This window comes from Eupeodes corollae, chromosome 3 (genome assembly GCF_945859685.1).
Source record: "Eupeodes corollae chromosome 3, idEupCoro1.1, whole genome shotgun sequence".
Classification (NCBI taxonomy): domain Eukaryota; kingdom Metazoa; phylum Arthropoda; class Insecta; order Diptera; family Syrphidae; genus Eupeodes; species Eupeodes corollae.
The window spans coordinates 69781681-69801096 of NC_079149.1; the positions used below are offsets into that span (position 1 = coordinate 69781681).

The following is a 19416-nucleotide window of genomic DNA, read 5'->3' on the forward strand; positions in this document are numbered from 1 at the left end:
ACCGTAGGTCTAGTGACTTACAACCCTCAACCATTCCTGTGTGCGAGTAATTGCAGGGATGGAGGGGACCCACCGTTTATAAGCACTTTTTCATGACACGAATTACTCTTACTCTAGACAAAAATTAATAAAACCAGCCTAATTAACCATAACTTACAACTCACTTACTGGAACCATACAGACACTTTAAGTTAAACTGTAACACTTAATACTAATGCCTTTCGGCCCTCGGAATGCCTCTGGTGGAATGAAGCCTCTCAAGCGTGAACTTTCAAAATACTCGTCGTTCGGATAGAACGCCCCGAAAATTAAATTGTTGGTCGAAGACATAGCTCTTGCAATGTTATCTCGAACTAGTTTTATCACGAAATTGTCAATTCTCTTGATTCGAGCCCCGTTGTATAGGACCTATTTGGAAAAGTAATGCACGTAAGAAGATTCGGTTGTTCGATATAAACCGGTACAGCGTCGTAAACACTGCCGCTGGAACACCTGAAACTTCTTCATCTGGGAAGGGGCAACGTTGAACCAATATCGCTGAATCTTGTCAAAATCACGCTGCAAGAGAATTATAATAACCTCAACCTTTCGGGCCGTTCTGTACGCAATTAAATCGTCGGCGTACGCAATTGACTAAGTTTGAATATCTATCAAAATGCTGGTGTAAATGCTGAAGAGAATCGGCGAATTCACCGGCCACTTTTGAAGACCATTTTTAATTAATGTTGTGGTAGAATGTATATTGCCACTTTTGACAACAAACTTTCTACCGTTAATAATATTATAAAGTACATATGTATATATAACAATGGCTTGCTTCTGCCAAGCCTGCTCAGTTTTAGGTAAAGATCCTCTAACCATACGGTGTCAAAGGCCTTTTCCAAATCAACCACAACAGCACCTGTGCATTGTTGTTTTGATTTATTCCATTGGATATCAGAAACGAGTTTAGACCCAGCATGAATTGTGTCATAACCCGCCTTGAACCCAAACAACTTATCCAAAATTATTTTGTTGTCCGCAGCCCACTTAGTCAGAGCTCTGTTGATGATCTTTTCGAAAACTTTGCTGATGCTCGAAAGAAGACTTATCGATCGAGTATTTGACGGGTTGGAGTTGTCCTTTCCCTTTTTCGGGAGGGGATGAACCACAGCGGTCTTCCAATGCACTGGATAATATGCATTATTCAGTGCATTATTGAAGAGTGTGGTGTAAATGTCAATTGCCTCCATCGGTAAATGTCTTAGTACAACTTGGATATACCATCGACACCTGCTGACTTCTTGTTCTTCGGCTGGTTATATCCCAGCTGGTCCTGCAGATTTAAATGGTTCGAAGCTATTGAGAGCCCATTTAGCTTGTCCCTTTTGATCAGACCTTGTTGATATGTCTTATTGAAACTTGAAAGCATTTGATTGTTGCGGTTAGAGAACTACCAGGAAAGTAAGTATCCAGTAGTTAGTTCAGCTAAGGTGAGGACATTGACTTTAATGCCAAGTTCACTAGCGTAAGAGTAAGGACTAAATAGTCCAGGTTTTAGTACTTAGGTTTTAGTACACTTGGTAATAGGTTTCTGTATGAAGCCAAGTCAGTTTTGCGATAATTTCGAAAATTGAGTAGACTACGGTTTTCATCCACATTGATATTGAATTGGATATATGTATCTATGTTCAGCGAACGAGTGTTCTTTGGATGCTTTCCAGTCCAATATCTTAGGGTGAATAATTGAATATAGTATCAGAGACAAGAGTTATGTCTTCGACTTCTTGTCGAGTTTTAGTAATAAAGGTTGGTTCATTCCCAACTTTACTTACTAAGAGGTTAGTACCAAGAATATCTGTACTCCCCCGTGCAGTGTGGTGAGCGTTAACATCCCTTCCAATTATTAGACCGATTTTCTGCCGTTCCGCTTATTTTACGATTCTCTCAAAGGTCTTACCAGGGATACGTCATGGCCAAGATACGCCGATACTAACCAGTACTTTCCTTTAGCTGTTTGCAGACTAGTTACGGTGCCCCGCGGCAGTATATCTATCACTGAAATTATGGAGTAAAAATACATTTATGCTGCTAATATGCTAAATCTAGGTTCACCTTTATATGTGTCATTCAGTGTGTAGTACCCAGGAGTCTTGAGTCCTCGAATAACGGATCTTACAATCCATGGCCAATGTCTTGCTCGTTGCTGGCCAGACGAAGAATAAGTGAGCCCGAGACTTTTATGGTGTTTCGGAGATTAATCTGTATTAACTGCAGCATTTTGGCTACAATTAGGCAAATAAATCTCCACCACGTTCTTGTTTTGATCTTGTTTGAATCTGAAGATGAGACCATAACCATATTGAGATAGGCTTCAGTCCCCATAGAGGTACGACTATTGTCGACATTAGTAGAAGTCGGGATCAGAGAGGACATGGGTTTGTGACATAAAAAGCTTCCAATTTGATGGCGCGTAATAGGAGCAGTGACATAATAAGCCCAAGCCCTAGAACTTAAGTAAGTAGGGAACCATTTTTTATATGAAATTAGTCAACCACAGAGATACAAAGAGCTTGTTAACCATCAAATATGACAATTGAAAATACCGTTCATGTTCATGTTAGTGATTTTTACTTAAGTTATTTTTACTTGCGACTATACAAATTATATGGCTAATTTGGCATTCGTAAACAATTTCGAACTCGATATTTTAATGAAACATGATAGTACGATGGTAGAGAAGTCGAAAAAAGTCGAAATTCTGTATCTCCAAAACGGGTCAACATTATTTTTAAAATTCAAATGTAAAGCTTATATTTTTTAATCACTAAACAACTGCATACCAAAAATATTTTTAGAACAAAATTGAAATTGTACTTTTAAAAAAAAAAAAAAAAATCGAAAAAATGTAACTAAAAAATCAAGGCGTTTTTGATTTATAAAATGGCATTTAAACTTATTTTTCAGATAAAATTTTGAATCTTAAAATGTTTTTTTTTTTTAATTATTTTAACTGAATTAAATGTAACCCTCTCCAAACTCACCAGACCAAATTCATGAGCCACAAAGAGCGCATTATTTTGACAAAATTTTAATTACATTCTTATCTTTTATCCAAATTAATGCATTTGGTACAGATTTATGCATTTTTATAACTTTAACTATTGTAAATACCAGCGATGACCGTCCGTGTAACGCCACTGTATCGGATTAAAGAATATGATATATTTAATCAACAATCCGTTTTAATTTCTATCAAAAAGTATTATCTTGGTTCCTTCGTATACATGATTGTAAAATATTATTGTTTAAGAATAAGGTTGTTTCACACATATTTTACTAGCCTTCCCCTATATAAAAGAATAAATAATTAGTACAAGTTAAGGAAAATTTACCCCATATCAATACTGTCTTAATTTTTGATTAGTATTATATTTTCCCTAATTTTGTTTTTTTTTTTTTAACTTGGCGTCTTTTAGTTAAAAATGTGTTTTTGTATTGCTCCGTAAGGGTACCGCTCGTAGAACCTTAATTTTGTTTTTATAATTCTCAGAAAATAATGAACCGATTTCAATATTTGACGTTCAAAATATATATTTTTTTTTGGATTTTTGAAAAAAATATTGTTTTTTTCTTTGTTTTCAAAATCCGATATCTCAAAAAAGGATCTCCATTTTTTTACGAAATTCAAATCTAAAATGTATATTTACAGTCACTGAACAACTGTATAGCAAAAATATTTATAAGAAAAAATGGAAAATTTGTATATATAAAAAATGAATTTAAATAAAACCATTTTCAAAAAAAAAATTGAAAAATGGAGGTTTTTTTGACACTTCAAATGGCATTTACATCTTAAAAGACAAACTTATTTTACAGGTATATTTTTAAATCTTATGTAGGTACTTTTTTTAAACAGACTCTCTGCATACAGGAGCAAGTTTGTGCGACCCAGTCGTGCATTTTATTTTTATTTGATCCATATTTGCAGAATGGCGATGGAGAATGCACGCGCTGCTCTATCAAGGTCGGAAAAGATCTCGGTTTTTTTAACATATTGCAGGGCTCACACGTCAACACTAGAGGGACAATCTTCCATAGGTCCATTCACGGATACGCAGATGATATTGACATAATTGGATGATCCAAGCGTGATGTCAGTGGAGCGTTTTGAGCATTGCTTCTAGGTAGTTAATTACTTTGTCTACCTAGGCACCGCTATAAACACAGACAACGACACCAGCGCTGAAATCAAACGAAGAATAACTCTTGCAAATCGCTGCTTCTTTGGACTTAGAAGGCAATTGAGAAGTAAAGTCCTCAATCAAGCATCTAAAATCACCATCTATAAGACACTCATCATCCCGGTTCTCATTTATGGTGCTTAGGCCTGGACCCCGTCAAAGAAAGGTGAGAGCGTCTTAGGATGCTTCGAGAGAAACATTCCTCGGGTGATTTTTGGTCCAGTATGCATCGATGGAGAATGGAGGAGAAGATATAACGACTAACTGTACGGGCTGTACAGCGACACTGACCTAGTTAGCAGAATGCCAGATCATGTAGAGCGAATAGATATCAACTCTCCAGCCCGAAAAGTCTTCGAATTCAATCCGGAGGGATGGCGCAGTAGGGGAAGATCTAGACTCAGGTGGCGCACTCAGGTGGGTGAAGACCTCAACCAATTTGGTGTGCGAAAGTAGAGACAGCTAGCTAGGGACCGAGCTGGCTGAAGAGGCATGTTGGTTGAGTCCCAGGCCCCGGATTGTAGCGCCAACTTAAGTAAGTAAGTAAGTGTTTCATATTTCCATAGCTTAAATGTCGTGATATATACCAACCAGATAGATTCACTGATTAAATATTGTTTTCAGCATTCGGAAAATGTTTTGTCTTTCGAATTGACTGTTTTTTACAAAAAACAAAAATCTAGACAAAACAATACTAAAACTTGGTAAAAATTTACTTTCGACTCAAATATCTTTTCAAAAATAAAAAATATTGTCTTCAAACATATTTTGTCTCACAGAAAATATTGTTTTCGACATTCAGTAAATTTTTTATAAAAATCCAATTGTCCGTTGCTTCATAAAAAAATAAAATCTTCAAAACATTTTTAACGAATTTGGTATAAATTGATGTTCGGTTCTCGATATCTGTCAAATTGATTTCATTCATCCAATTTGTATTTGTCTATATAAGAAATAGAAACTTTTAAGAAATGCTACTAAAATTGGTAAAAATTGGTTTTCAGTGTGGGTCGCATCATAGCCTCTTTTTTAAGATAAGAGGATAAGAGTTGGTAAGATTGATCTTCCTTCTCAATAAAAGCAATTTTATTCTGTAAACATATTTACCTCCATGCTTTAAACTACATTATGATAAGGATCTTTATGCCTACAGAAGTTGACATGTGATAACAAAAATATTCATTAACAATTTCGCTATCGACTTTTATTATATACTTTTGTATTTTCATTAGTTTGAAAATCTAGTTTTCTTAAATAGTTTTAGTCGAAAACAAATTTTAACCAATTTTAGTAGTATTTCAAAAATATTTACAATTTGGGTGAATGAAATTAATTTGAAAGATATCAAGAACTGAACATCAAGATTTTACTTTTTTATAAAAAAAACGTATCGTTGAATTTTTATAAAAAAAAAAAAAACAATGAATATCTAAAACAATATTTTCTGTGAAATAAAAAAAATTGAAGACATTATTAATAACTTTTGAAAAGCTATTTAAGTCAAAAGTAAATTTTTACCAAGTTTTAGAATTTTTTTTTTAGGTTTTTATTTTTTGTAAAAAAAACTGTCAATTAGATTTTTCTCAAAATTTTACTGAATAATGACAACAATATATTTAAAAAGATAAAAGTAGTTTAAGGCCAATATCTCAAATTTTTGAAAAGATTTTTGGGTCGAAAATCAATTTTTACCAATTTTTATTCATTTTTTCGTTAAGGTTTTAATTTTTTGAAAAAAACTGTCAATTCGATTTTTCTCAAAATTTTTTCGAATGTTGAAAATAATATTTTTTATAAGTTAAAATTAGGTGGAAACCATTACCTCAAATCTTTGAAAAGATATTTGAGTCAAATATCAATTTTTTATAACTTTTGTTAAATTTTCTTTTAAGTTTTATTTTTTATAAAAAAAATTACACTACTTAGTATCAATTTACAATATATTTTATAAAATTTAATTCAAGTTCTTAGCGTTTTTGGTTCGTAAGATATTTAGGTTTAACCAACATTTTCACCTTTTTTGTAAACTGCTATGGTAAGAAAACCACATACGCAATTACTTGAGAGCCATTTCTGCATCTTTCTACATTATTATCTGTATAACAACATTTACTTGAAGTAGATACCTCTTCTTGTTCTTGGACGACAGAAAAACGTCGCGAACGTACGGACGTACACAAGCACGCATAGACATCTTTCTAAAAATCTTTTATTTACTCTAAGGACCTTGAAACGTCGAGAGATAACTTTCTGTGGGATGTTAAAAAAATACGAACCAATTGGTAATATTTTGTGAGTAGATGGTCTTTAGCCATATCTAATTTTCAAAATTTCGATTTGAATTTTACTATTATGCAACCAAAATAGTGACATGAATAGGTACACAAGCTACTGAACCTAATGGAAACAATATTTTATTAACAAACAAAATCTGTATTAGATGTTTTTATTAAGCCCACAAAAGAATCATTCACACATTCCGATGGAATAAATCATTTACCCTCTAACACACCGCGCCTCTTTCAGGATTATTGATTGAGTCATTGCAATTGGATTGCATGTTACTGATTGTATGTGACTATAGATTTCTACTCTGATTCTTCATGCCACGGAGAGGTTTCATAACATTTGGTTAATCCATAATAATTCACAATAAGGCAAATGTCATCAAACAATCAATAATCATCCACACTACTTGAGATAGAATAGTGCTTACGCTAATGCTGAAACACGACCTATGAAGGCATGAAAGGCAAATACCCGAACTAAACCTACTCTACTCGACCAGGCCACAAACTATTGATATCGGCTGGACAACTCTTCCTGCAACACCACCGACCACCGACCAACGTCCGATATATTTTAATGCTTTATTGACGTCAAGGTGACCATAACAGGCAACAAAAGCCAGTTCTAACCCATTGCCAGGAGACTCTGACGAATTTTTGAAGTAGGAGCTTTGCGTTGGTATGGTATGTTTTTCAAGGCGTTTGACAGTTGACGAAATATATACGAGTATAAGCAAAAAAGGCAACTAGCTCTAGATCACACGATGTAAAATAAAAGGACTCCTTCCCTTCCAAAACCTTAAAGACTAAAAAGGATAAGCATAGTTTATGGTGGCTTACTCCACAACTAAGTATATACTATACACACACTTTATACAAGCATAACTTTAGATGTGTTGCAAAAATAAAAACAAAAAACAAAAAACTGAAATTTAAATACAAAACTAAGAATTCCCCCACTATTTATACAGTCACAGCCATGATGAATAAAGGCCAGGCCCGCGCCCGTCATGACTGAAGCAGAAACAGAATGTCAGTGGTATGAAATTAACGAAGGCATGAAAAGGGAAGACTCTCCTTCGTGTACCAGTACCAGTATCGTGTCGTATCGTCAGAGTTGGTGGCGCTGGCAGTGCTCGCTTATATTTTTGAAATTGTATATTCAACGGCAAAGTAAAAAATCAAATTTCCACTTTGAGTTAGTTCTTTTCGAACGGCGGAAGGATTTTCACGCAATACACCCTGTCCTGTCACGTTGTCCTTTTACCAATATTTATAGCTTACAAATTAGCTGCGCTGTGATTGCTTCGCTTTTAATCATCGACATCGTCTTTGCCGCCACCGACCGCCCGCCGCCGACGCCGCGCCGCGCCACCGTTGTGTTGTTTTGTTGCCGTCGCTATCGCTGTCGTCGTCGTCGTCGTCCTTGTTATTCTTAGGTTTTTAGCCGCAGCACAAATCGATGTATACCGCCTGACAGGTACTGCAGTGTGGAACGTGTTTTGTCTTCCTCTATATACGCTCCAATATAAGTACATACATATGTACATCGTCGTTAGAAGTGTTCTTTGATTGTTATCTTGGATTAAAAATAATTGTATTGTGCTAATTATAGAGCTAAGCTCAAGAGTATTTGTGATATTGCCTCGCAAACATATGGTCTCGCGCAGTGAATTATTAAATTGCCAATAAAATATGAAAATTTGTATCGCATTGAAACCCACATTATACTACATAGTTCGTTTCAGGATAAAGTGTCTCTTTTATTTGAGAAAGGATTTACGCTGTGCGGATAGTCTGTTGGGAATTCTAAGAAATACGATATTATTTGATTCAATGAGCAAAGTAAACTACAAAAGTGCTGGATGAGGTTGATTTTTTTTTATATACGGACCTACATAGATCTGGATATTTACATTACTCGTATCTTGATGATTAACTTCATTTCGATATTTGAATTTTTGTTTTTTTTTTGGTTTTAGAATTTCATTTGTTTTTGGAAAATAACAGTTCAATGGGATAGAAACGCCAACGAAATTATGTTTATCCAAACTTACCAGAAGCTTGGACCGGAAATGTTTAACAACGATTCAACCTGTTTCTGCTAATCTTAACATGGCTCGCTTCTTTTATTACATGCAAATTCGCCAATACAAAGTGTACAAAAAAGAAAGGCTGAATTATATTAAGCTTTTTAGCTGAAGCTTTCGATGTTAAGATTGTTTAGTCGCTAGAGAGAAGTCTATGTTATTTTTGACAAAAAATAAGGAATTTGAAGAATATCCATGGATTTTTGGTCTGAAAAATTAAGAAGGGCAACAATCTAGAATCATGAGACGTGTTATGATGGCTATTTTCAATCTGATCGATAATCAATTGATCAACAAGTTGACATGTTCTTTTACCCGAGGGCCCAGAACAATGAGAAATAGGCATGACACCCGTGTTTTGTTGGAAAATCTATCCATACTATATTAGGATTTTACACGAATAACAAAAACAATATCCGCAGTATGAATACTACCATTAAAAGTAGAATCTTACTACAGATGGGTTTTTGACATTTATTCGAGTCTCGAATGGATATTAAGTGATTTCCTTCTCAAATGTTGTAACGATTGATATTGCATTGTGGATGTGTTCGTTGAGTAGTTGTGCATTTGGAATTATGTGTTTTCCATTGGGAAACAAAATCAACCTGTTACTGTTGATATAATTTAGTTTTGTTAATGAAAATGGACTAACTGGGCTTATTTTGCAAGAGAAAACAATAGACAAGATAATTAAGTTTTGCTATGTTTCCACCAAAGGTTTATCTCGGTTAAGCTTAAATAAATCTTTTTGGTGTTTCCACCGCACAAGAAGATTTAAAAATGATTAAATTCGACAGCAATATCTACTGCGGATCGTTTTGTTGGCAATTTCTCACTGTACTATATATGGAATACCAAAAAAACGCACTAAATGAGAATGAATTTTAATTCACGAACGTTTTACGTATTTAACGTTTTAAGTATTGGATTTAATTTGTCAAGGAAATATTTCATTCTTCATATATTTTTCAAATATAATTATAAAAATATATAATAATTTTGATTTTTGCAATATTATCAAACTTTTTCGAAAAAAAATTGTTTCATCAATAAACGAATTAATTATTAAATCTCTGAAGCAAAAACACTAACGAAATATGTAACTTTTCACTGTATTCAAGGCCAAGTGTTTCATATAGATAAATATACCACAGAGGTTCCGTATGTGTCTAGTACAAATATATTTTCATCACTTTCGCGATGGGTATACTTAAAAGTAGGTACTATGTGTTACCGAATACAATGTTTCTTCAAAACTTAAAGCAAACACTCGTTCTATTAAATTTAAATTAATACTAATTTATCAAGACGTTATAAGAGCAACAAGGGAGCAATTATAAAACATTGACATTCGGTGCACACTTCGTTAAATAAAAATATCAAAACAAAAAAAAACAATAGCTTATTCTTTGCTTACATTCGGTTTTACTTACGTTTTAAATAATAGTTTCTTAAAAAGGGTATGTCCATTTAGTACGAGGTTCTCAAATAGGATTCAGATGATGAGAAGAACACATTCGATCCAGCTGTATAGTTTTTCTTCAATAAAAAGATCTAATAATCAAATCAAATAAATAATAAATTTAGGACAGAATTTTCGTAAACATAACGGGGCATATTAATAGATGTTTGCTAAACTCTTGCTAACTTGTTATTAATCAAATCCAGAGTTTAGGCTATTTATAAATAAATTTTACCCTAAGTTTAGGGCTTAATCTGTGGCTTAACTATAAACATAGCAATTGCTGTGTTTAAGTTGTTGTTATCACAGCCAAATGTCATATTTTATTTTTGTTTGTGAATTGAAAAGCTGAAAAAGCAAAAAATGTCGATTGATACTGCAATTGAAGAAGATATGGATTTCTTAAAAAGAGTTTGAGTTATTTGGTGATGTGCAAAATATGCTACCATGAAAAAGAAAAACATACAAAACATGGTTCAATTCTTTGAATTAAGCGACAAGAATTTTTAGGAATGATATCGTTGGGCTAAAGAAACAGTCACAATTTTGTTTAATATTATTATTATATTATACATCCAATTTAAGGAATGACAGCACAAAATAACAAGTTTGAAATTATAACAGTATTTTTTTGCTTTGACCTGTCATTTAAAGTATAATCGTAGTAGAATACAACCTTAAACTGGGGTTTTACCAAACACATCAGGAAAATTGACTATAAATAAGAGTTGTGTTTATTTAATCAACGAGCCTTAAACTATAGATCAAGAAATAACGACTTTAATAATTCTTTATGAAAACGCTCCAATTTCTTTAATTATTATAAGTTTATTTTAATTATAAAGTTAAATTTACGATCTTAAGGTTAAAAGAATATTATATAAAGAGGAATTCTGAACATGATGATGATTGGAAAGGTTTTAAACGGATATAAAACAATACCTGCTTATCATTCCATTTTAATACAAATCGAATTTTAAGTCCGTTAAGAGAAAAACCTTGAGTAACAATTCAGTTGGCTTAGTACAACATGATTTATATAATATGAATCCAACAAACTTAATGTAGCTTTTTGATATTCGTTCCATCTTCCATATTCTATCATCAATATTATAATTTCTAATTGATCGAATTGATGGACAAATTACAACGTACCATTTAGCCACATCGTTTTATTTTTCATTTACGGAACAAATTTTATCAATTTATACTTTCTATTTACTATTTTTCTTCTTAATTGATACATCATTATGTGATATTCAATAATTTAATCATCTCAAGTAATTTGTTGTTGCTCTTTATCTGTCGGTATACGAGTATAAAATGCAATCGTTCATTAAGAAGAACAACAAAAACAAGACAGCTTACTTACTTTATAATTCCATAACATATCTCGTCGTACATTCATATGCCATTGAAGAAATCGCATTTGCCATGATCTTGAGATTGCAAGAGAATAGAAAAAGATGGAATTTTTTTTGCATCAACAATTCGTTTATTTATTCAAGATCATTACTATGGTTGACTTTGCACACTGTGCAGCAAATTGCTTGCACTGCTCATAAAAAGTTTTCAGACTTTTTTTTAAAATGAACATTTTGTCGCATTATTTAGGGCTTTCCATTAAGGCATTTAAATATAAATGCTCATTATGTCACAATCAAAACTGTCACTTTTAAAGCATTTTGCACATGAGCTACGAACTGCGAACTGTGACTTTAGACTTTTCTTTCACATGAGCTTTATTTCTATTCGCAGACAGCGGCGAACTGTCAATGTATAATTACCCTTTTTTCCAGCCATGATCTTTCACACAAAAAAAAAAACAAGAGTGGTATAATTTTGAGGTTAAGTTGAGCGCGAACAATTTATTCGTTGCAGTGTGAATGGTATGTGGAACGCGGGTAGAGTTTGACAGTTCGTCGCAACCCCACTGCAATTCGTTACTACCAAATTGTTTTTACAAAATTGTCTTATTTAAGAGAACAAAATGCAAATTTTACTATCCTAACATAAGTGTCAATTGGGTTTTCATAATTTAAATGAGTTTTTGTTTGAAATTGACTTTTTAAAATGTGTAAAATCACGTTTGTTCGTCCATTCGGTTATTCGTTGTTCGCTCTCATGTGCATGGCCCTTTAGGCCGCCATCTTTAATAATTAAACAAGTTAAAGCTTTGTTCATAATAAAAACAAAACAAAACATGCATTACAATTTTTAACAATTCACTAAAATAATCTTAAATATTTTGCAGTCACAATCCGCAGTTTAACTATATATGTTTCCTGTTTTTTTCACATTTGCACCGAGATCTTGAGATTTAAGTCTTTTTTTTTAAACGTGACACAGAAGGTGTGTCAACACACCAAAATGTATTTAAGGCTTTAAAGAATTTTTACGGAATTCGTGAAGTTCTAGAGATACATAGCTACGACCCCTGTTCTGTGTAATTCTCACTGAGTACAAGAACCATGTTTTTAAAACTCAATTTCTATATTTTCTAAGATAGAAGATTTACAAAATTTCCATATAAAAACAAATTTGAACTTTCAAGGGATACATCTCTCTTTTCTTATTTTTATGGCTGAACTGGAAAAGAGAGCTAGTAAAGAAAATTTGTACGAAATATACATAATTACAAAAAACAGCTATACCTTAACTTATCCAAAGCAACCGAGCTAGTCAATTACTGACAAATAATAAAATTTCTGTATTAAATCATATAAGTGTTACAAGTTTTAAATTAAAAAAATTGCTAAAGGAATATTTTCCTTCATCAATAAAAAAAATTGCAGCTACAGTGTCAACACTTCTTTAAGTCAGTGTAAACTAAATTAAGCGACTAAACTAAAAGTTAACAGAAGTCATACCTATGAGTTGCAATAGATATACTTCCGATACTATCACCGCAAAACCGGGCTAGTTTTGTTTCACAATTATCTATCCGTTTGTCCGTCTATTCGTCATCATCCGCACACGACATATTGGAATAATGAGGAAGTTTTAAGTTCAGTACAACATTTTCATTGTTGTTGTTGCAGTCAGTCAGTCAGTCAGGCACACTTTGAAAATCCGCACACATTCATTCCTTCGTTCAACTAAAGCTAACCCCACACTGAATTTGACTCTAGCATGACCGCATGAATAGATGTCACTTAAGTATGCCCATTAGAAATGAATCCCATTCGGCTAAATACTTTCAAGTGAGATAGGCACGCGATTCAATTGTCACACTTGTTGTGGCTGAAAATCTACAACTTGCAACCACTCAAAAATATTTAAAAATATAAAGCTGCAAACTGTGCTGCAGCCAGCCCTTTACTGCAGTTTAACCATACATTTTAAAGTATCTAACCAAGTTCTCGCGGATATCTATCACAAAGAAAGCAGTGGTCTAAAATATTGAAAACAAATACCTGAACAAATCTGAATTTGTTTGTATTCAAAAAGTTAATGTTCGTTATTTTTTCACCACTTAAGTAATTTGAATGAATATTTTTGCCATTGAAGAGAATTAAACATTAAACTTAGTATACGCGCGCACGGTTAACTGTTTAAAGAGAGGAAATAAAGTGATTAAAACTTATTACATTTCTTAGTATAGGTATACAGCTAAGCGGACAACTTAATTTTACTACGATAAAGACTCAATTACGACAAGTCTTGTAATTTGTGATAAAAAATATTTAAAGCGATTTGTTGCGACTTAATATTAGTGAGCCAAAGCAAAGTGTGTTTTTTACTGCAAATAATAAATAATGTTGATTTTTTTTAAAAGTGCCTTATTTTTATGTATTTCAATTTAAAAAAATAAAAAGAAAAAGGTTTAGTTTAAAAAATAACCACAACGGAAAGTGATGAATAGAATAATTATGTATAAAAAGAGATGATTTTAATTTCATAATGTTGAGGAAATACATCAACTCACCAGCAGCATCAATAATTGGATTAGGAATTACGTTGCTTTGGTAAGTTATATATATATGTATGTACATTAATTTAAAATTGACTATTAAATTATAAAAATTTAAAACAATTAAGAACCGAAAAACAAATGCTGAGTTTCAATTTTTGTTTGTATCCTAGCTCGAAATCAAAAACGGAACTAGCTACCGAAGTTGTACATACTCGTACTTTAGTTTGGGAGAGGAAATCAGTGCGTAGCATAAGTTCAATTATTTATCTCTTATAAAATAAATGGTCGTCGAGACTTAGCTGATGTTATGTGAGTCCACTTCAGTTGGAAGTGGACGATCTCATGGCTCAAGAAGATTTTGGAGCCTTGTCAACAATGAAAAACCAGTTGTAAATTAGATGTTTCCCTTATTTTGAAAAAACTTTTGGTTCAAATTCTTAATAGAGTAGAAATTATGAATCTCTTGGTTAAAATTTTGTATTTAAGATTATATCAAATTATATCAAAATATATGGTGGCTTTATTTTTGATAATTTGTTATAGTAGATTATTTCAAAATTTATGGCGGTAACAGCTGATAAAAGCTACATCGTTCAGTTTATTAATACAAATTTTATAATCAACGATATTTAAAACAAAATTAGTAACGTAGTTCAGTGAACTTGAACAACCAGGGTCTAGTGACTTTAAACTCTCAACCATTCCTCTGTGTGAGTTGTGTCAGGGATGGAAGAGATCTAATATTTGTATGCCGAATCCGAACGGCTAATTTAAAAAAAAAAAAAAAAAAAAAAACAATTTTCATGACAAGAATTACAATTTGGGGTATCAGGGTTTGGTCAATCAGGGCCTCTGATATGGGAACCCTACGCACTAACCATCACTCCACGGGTACATCATCTCTTAAATATCATATGAAGCAAGCAATTTACATAATAAAATGTATCATATTAAAAAGGTTCGAGAAATCGTGTGTTCAGTAGATTCAGCTCAAAATTTTATTTTTGAAATAATAAATCCAACTTTGGTATTTTTAATATTTTTACAGATGAACATAATAAGCCCTATTCTGCTATTCACGTGGATCGTTTATTCGATGCACCCATTCGATTCGCTTGCACACTGCATTTGCATTCTGCTATCCATCGGGTGAACTACATTATCCTTAACCAATTTGACATTCAAATAAACAGCTGTTCATGTAATGTTGAGTATTTTTGATAAATTGTTTTGGTTCATACAAAAATTAAGTTTAATCAATCCACCTAAACAGAATAATTTGTGTAATTTTTGGAAATGGGCAGTATTGGACTTTTTATTCCAATTGGAAGCAGAGGAATAAGAGAATCCTCAAACAGAGAGCTTCGGAGATATGTTAAAAAGTATCCTCCTTCCCCTTAAAATGTTAATATTCTTTTATTTATAAGATAATATTCTAAATTAAGCAATAATTTAGTATTCACTTACATTTTGCTTACAAAAATTAACAAACTAGACATGAAATGAAAAATCCGCTGCATTTTATATGCGGATCTGAATTGTATGGAATGAATGCTTTCACGTGAATAGAAGAATACCGCGCAGTATTACCGACGTTACCGACTTACAAAGATTCAATTCGAATAAATAGCAGAATAATGTTAAGTGAAATTTCCCCAGATGAATAGCAGAATTGGGCTGAATGCCGAACGGGCGTCTTGTCTTTTATAAACAGATTTATCTACACTTTTATCTGGTCATGTTGTCCATAGGAATAATGATTATCCTAGATTGGATCTTAACATAATTTAAATACCTCTTGTGTTTATTTTTGCAGACTTAATTGTCATGGTCATTATAAACTCTAATATGTATAAAACTAAAATAAAGCACAAGAAAATGAAATAGTTTAATTGGGACATTCTATACTTTATGAAACTGTAAGCGTTCACAAAATTTTACATTATAAAGCTCCCATTTATAATGACTTTTTGACAAACCGTCCATGTTAATGTATTTTCTAAAAATATTTTACTATTGCACATACAAATCTTTGTGTTATGAAATTTAATCCAAAACCGGAATGCATCTAAAAATTAGGCGTTGGAAAGAAATAAAAATATTGTTAAGTCGAGTTTTAAGATCCTAGACCCCCTAAATTTAAGGGTCTAATAAATCGAAGTCCTATCTCAAACTGAGATCTAAATCAGAGTTCTAACACTTGGGAACACAATGAAGAAATGAGTTAGAACTCAACCGATTTCTAGTTTATCATTAACCGAGTCTTAGAGACTAGGTCAAGGAATTTGCCGTTAAGTCATTAAAGTTCTTTTTTCGGTATTCTATCATTGAGTGTGATAAGCGATCAATATACTTAGTAGAAACTGTAAAATGTGTAAACGTTTTTTTTTGCAAAATCCGAATTTGTCCCAATTGAAGAGCAATTCAAACAGTTGTGTTATAATTATGCGGCGCCTTGCCTTAATGTAAATATCAAGTTTATCTCATGTCGGATGAAAGGATTATCTAAAATGTTCTAAAAAAGATAAATGTAAAAAAAGCTCAAATTCTTAAGATGATGTATCAAAAAAGGTCCATTTAACTCACACGCTTTTTATTTTGCAATGGTCTTATCTGTAACCTCAAGTGTTTTGATGCATCTTAATCAAACTTAGGTAACGCTTAGTTAAACTAATACCAGTGCCTTAACCTAAACCTTATGGTTTTATGGCATTTTCTTTTTGCATTGAAAATTTCGATTAGCATTAAATGATGGATAGGGATCGACGCGACGTATCCTAAAATTGTACATCCATTGCTTAAAGCCAAAATGAATCTGTAAGCATTGAATAGGATCCATAGAGCTTCGAAGTAGGTAATACCTTAAACGTTTGAGTTTAAGATTCCTTTCCATAGGAAGTTATTGTAACCGGTCCGATTTGTCAAATTAAAAATGTTGACATTTCTATATACGAGATTTTTTGAAATGTCTGTTCGTGCTTGTGTAGGAAGTTTGGGAACCTTTTTTTCATCTTCCATATCTCAAAAACCAATAGAGATATTGACTTCATATACGGTAGTATACCAAATTGATATAATTTTGAAGAAAAAAATAGTTAGTTCTTGATTTATAAACCAAGAAAAATGAAAAAAAATATATTTTCACCTCGAATATTTTACAAACAAAATATGATTTTATTTCCAAAATAATTTAATACAACGAAGAATAACGTTTTGGACAACTGTTAAATTTTTGAAAAAAATCGAAGTGACCGTTTTTCCAAACAAAGCTGCTGGAGCTGACGGCATCGCTGCCGAACTATTTAAAGTAGCAGGCGATGACTCGGTAGGGATCTCTCTTTATCGATTTTAAAGCCGCGTATGACAGCTTCCATAGGGAAGAGCTCTACAGAGCAATGTCTAGTTTTGGCATCCCTGTCAAACTTATCCGTTTGTACAGAATGACGATGAAGAATGCACGCTGCTCTATCAAGGTCGGAAAAGATCTATGATATATGATATATGATATCAAAAAAGGTTTTAGACAAGGCGATGCACTGTCATGCGACTTCTTCAATATCGTTCTGTACAAAAACAATCTTCCAAAGGCAAATCCAATATCAAAGCGTGCTGTCAGTGGAGCGTATTTCAGCATTGCGACGGAAGCGAAGAAGATGGGTTTAGTAGTCAATGAGGGCAAGACAAAGTATATGCTGTCATCAAAAACGGACATTGACAACGACGTCTTGGACAAAACGTCACCATGGACAGCTATAACTTCGAGGTAGTTAAGGATTTTGTCTACCTATAGATACCGCTATTAACACAGACAACGACACCAGCGCTTAAATCAAACGAAGAATAAGAAGTAAAGTCCTTTCTCGAGCATCTAAAATCACCATCTATAAGACACTCATCATCCCGGTTCTCATTTATGGTGCTTGGAATGTACTGCCTTCGACTTTTCCAAAACGACAGCGCTGCTAAAAAGGGCCAAGATGACTTCCCTTGAAAACACCAATTTGAGGAACAAAAGGTTCTGAAAAACATTTTATAAACTTAATTAGCGTTTAAACATTTGTTTGGGAATATTAGAAGATTTGTAGTGTTTGATTTTTTTCTCTCAAATCTGTGTTGCTGTTTGCAAATGCACAATTAAATTGTTTAAAAAGTTTAGAAATGCAAGAAAGTTTTGCAATAGGCCTGTTGTTTGTTGTGCCCGCCTTGTTACCTTTCTTGAACTTTGATGCAAGCAATGACAATGATGGTTTCAATATGAACATAAACGTTTGAGTTTAATTGATTTTTTAAATAGTATCGTTAGAATACCATCGGGATTCATTCAACACGGAAAGAAGATCAAGGATCATGACAGCACAGGGTCTACAGCTGATTCGCGAGAGATTGTAACGAAAAAGCGTTACAGATATCAAAAGTTTTAAAGGTTATTGTGAGTGAAGTTAACTGGAAAGCTATCACATTAAGTTAGTTGGAGATAGAGTTCTTAATTAACTTTTACATGCCTTATTTCTTTTGTTATCTAGTAAACGCAGTTCTTTCATTATAGCAAAGGTTTTTTTTTTTTTTTTTTTTTTTATAATATGCAGGCACTCAAGGGGTTATTAGTACCCTTTATATGTTTATATTTAAACACAGTGCGAGCATTAGGAAAATAGGGAAGGATTACAAAGGAGATACCGGTGCACATTGGTCTTAAAGTTCTGAACATCAAAATGGGAGGGAAAAACAGAGTTGGCTAAAGCATTCCACATTATCGATGTGCGATTTAAGAAAGAATCTCTATACTTGACAGTACGCCCGAAATTGAGCTCAAGTGTAAACTGATGAGCATTCCTGGAAGTGCGAGTATTACGGCTGAATTGTTTAAGGGGTGGAATGCAACTGGCTAGTTCAACAGAACATTGTTTGTAAAAATATCGATAAAACAACGAAAGGCATGAAACATTGCGGCGGTGTTCTAGCGATGTAAATGTTTCAATTATAGTTCTATCGCCTATCATTTTTAAAGCCCTTTTTTGTATTCTATCCAAGAGATTTAAACTTGTTTTGGGGGCACCTGCCCAGATATGCGAATTATATTCAAGCTTTGGACGGATGAAGGCTTTGTAAATTACAGCCAGATCAGAAGGGGTGAAAAATTTCTTGCACCGTCGGAGAAATCCTAAGCACCTGGCAGCATTTTTGGCAATATCAAATATATGATCGTTCCATAAAAGGTGATCTGTGATACACATACCAAGTACTGACAGTTGATTAGTTTCTTGGATGCAAGTGCCACTCATAGATAGTGGCATCGGGGGTATGTCACGCTTTAACGACAGGAGACAGCATTGAGTTTTCGAAGCATTAAATTCTACACGATTTTTGATTCCCCATTGTACAATGCTGTCAAGATCAGAATTTAATGAGCTTATCATACGCTGCCGTTGAAGTT

The 19416-nt window shown here is 33.1% G+C and overlaps 1 protein-coding gene across 6 annotated transcripts in view; it reads left to right on the forward strand.

The window, feature by feature from the left end:
- The first annotated feature begins 7606 nt into the window (after positions 1-7606).
- LOC129952835 (glycine receptor subunit alpha-2) overlaps positions 7607-19416 on the forward strand; it is a 69075-nt gene continuing 57265 nt past the window's right edge. Inside the window, exons 1-2 of one of the 6 annotated variants that reach the window (XM_056065687.1) lie at positions 7607-7991; positions 13577-14034. In XM_056065687.1, the coding sequence (XP_055921662.1) occupies positions 13970-14034 (65 nt within the window). In that variant the 5' untranslated portion in view covers positions 7607-7991; positions 13577-13969. Of the gene's footprint in view, positions 7992-8028; positions 8357-12900; positions 14035-19416 lie in introns of those variants that run through there. The other 5 variants (XM_056065686.1, XM_056065688.1, XM_056065689.1 and 2 more) reach the window with 5 other exon arrangements.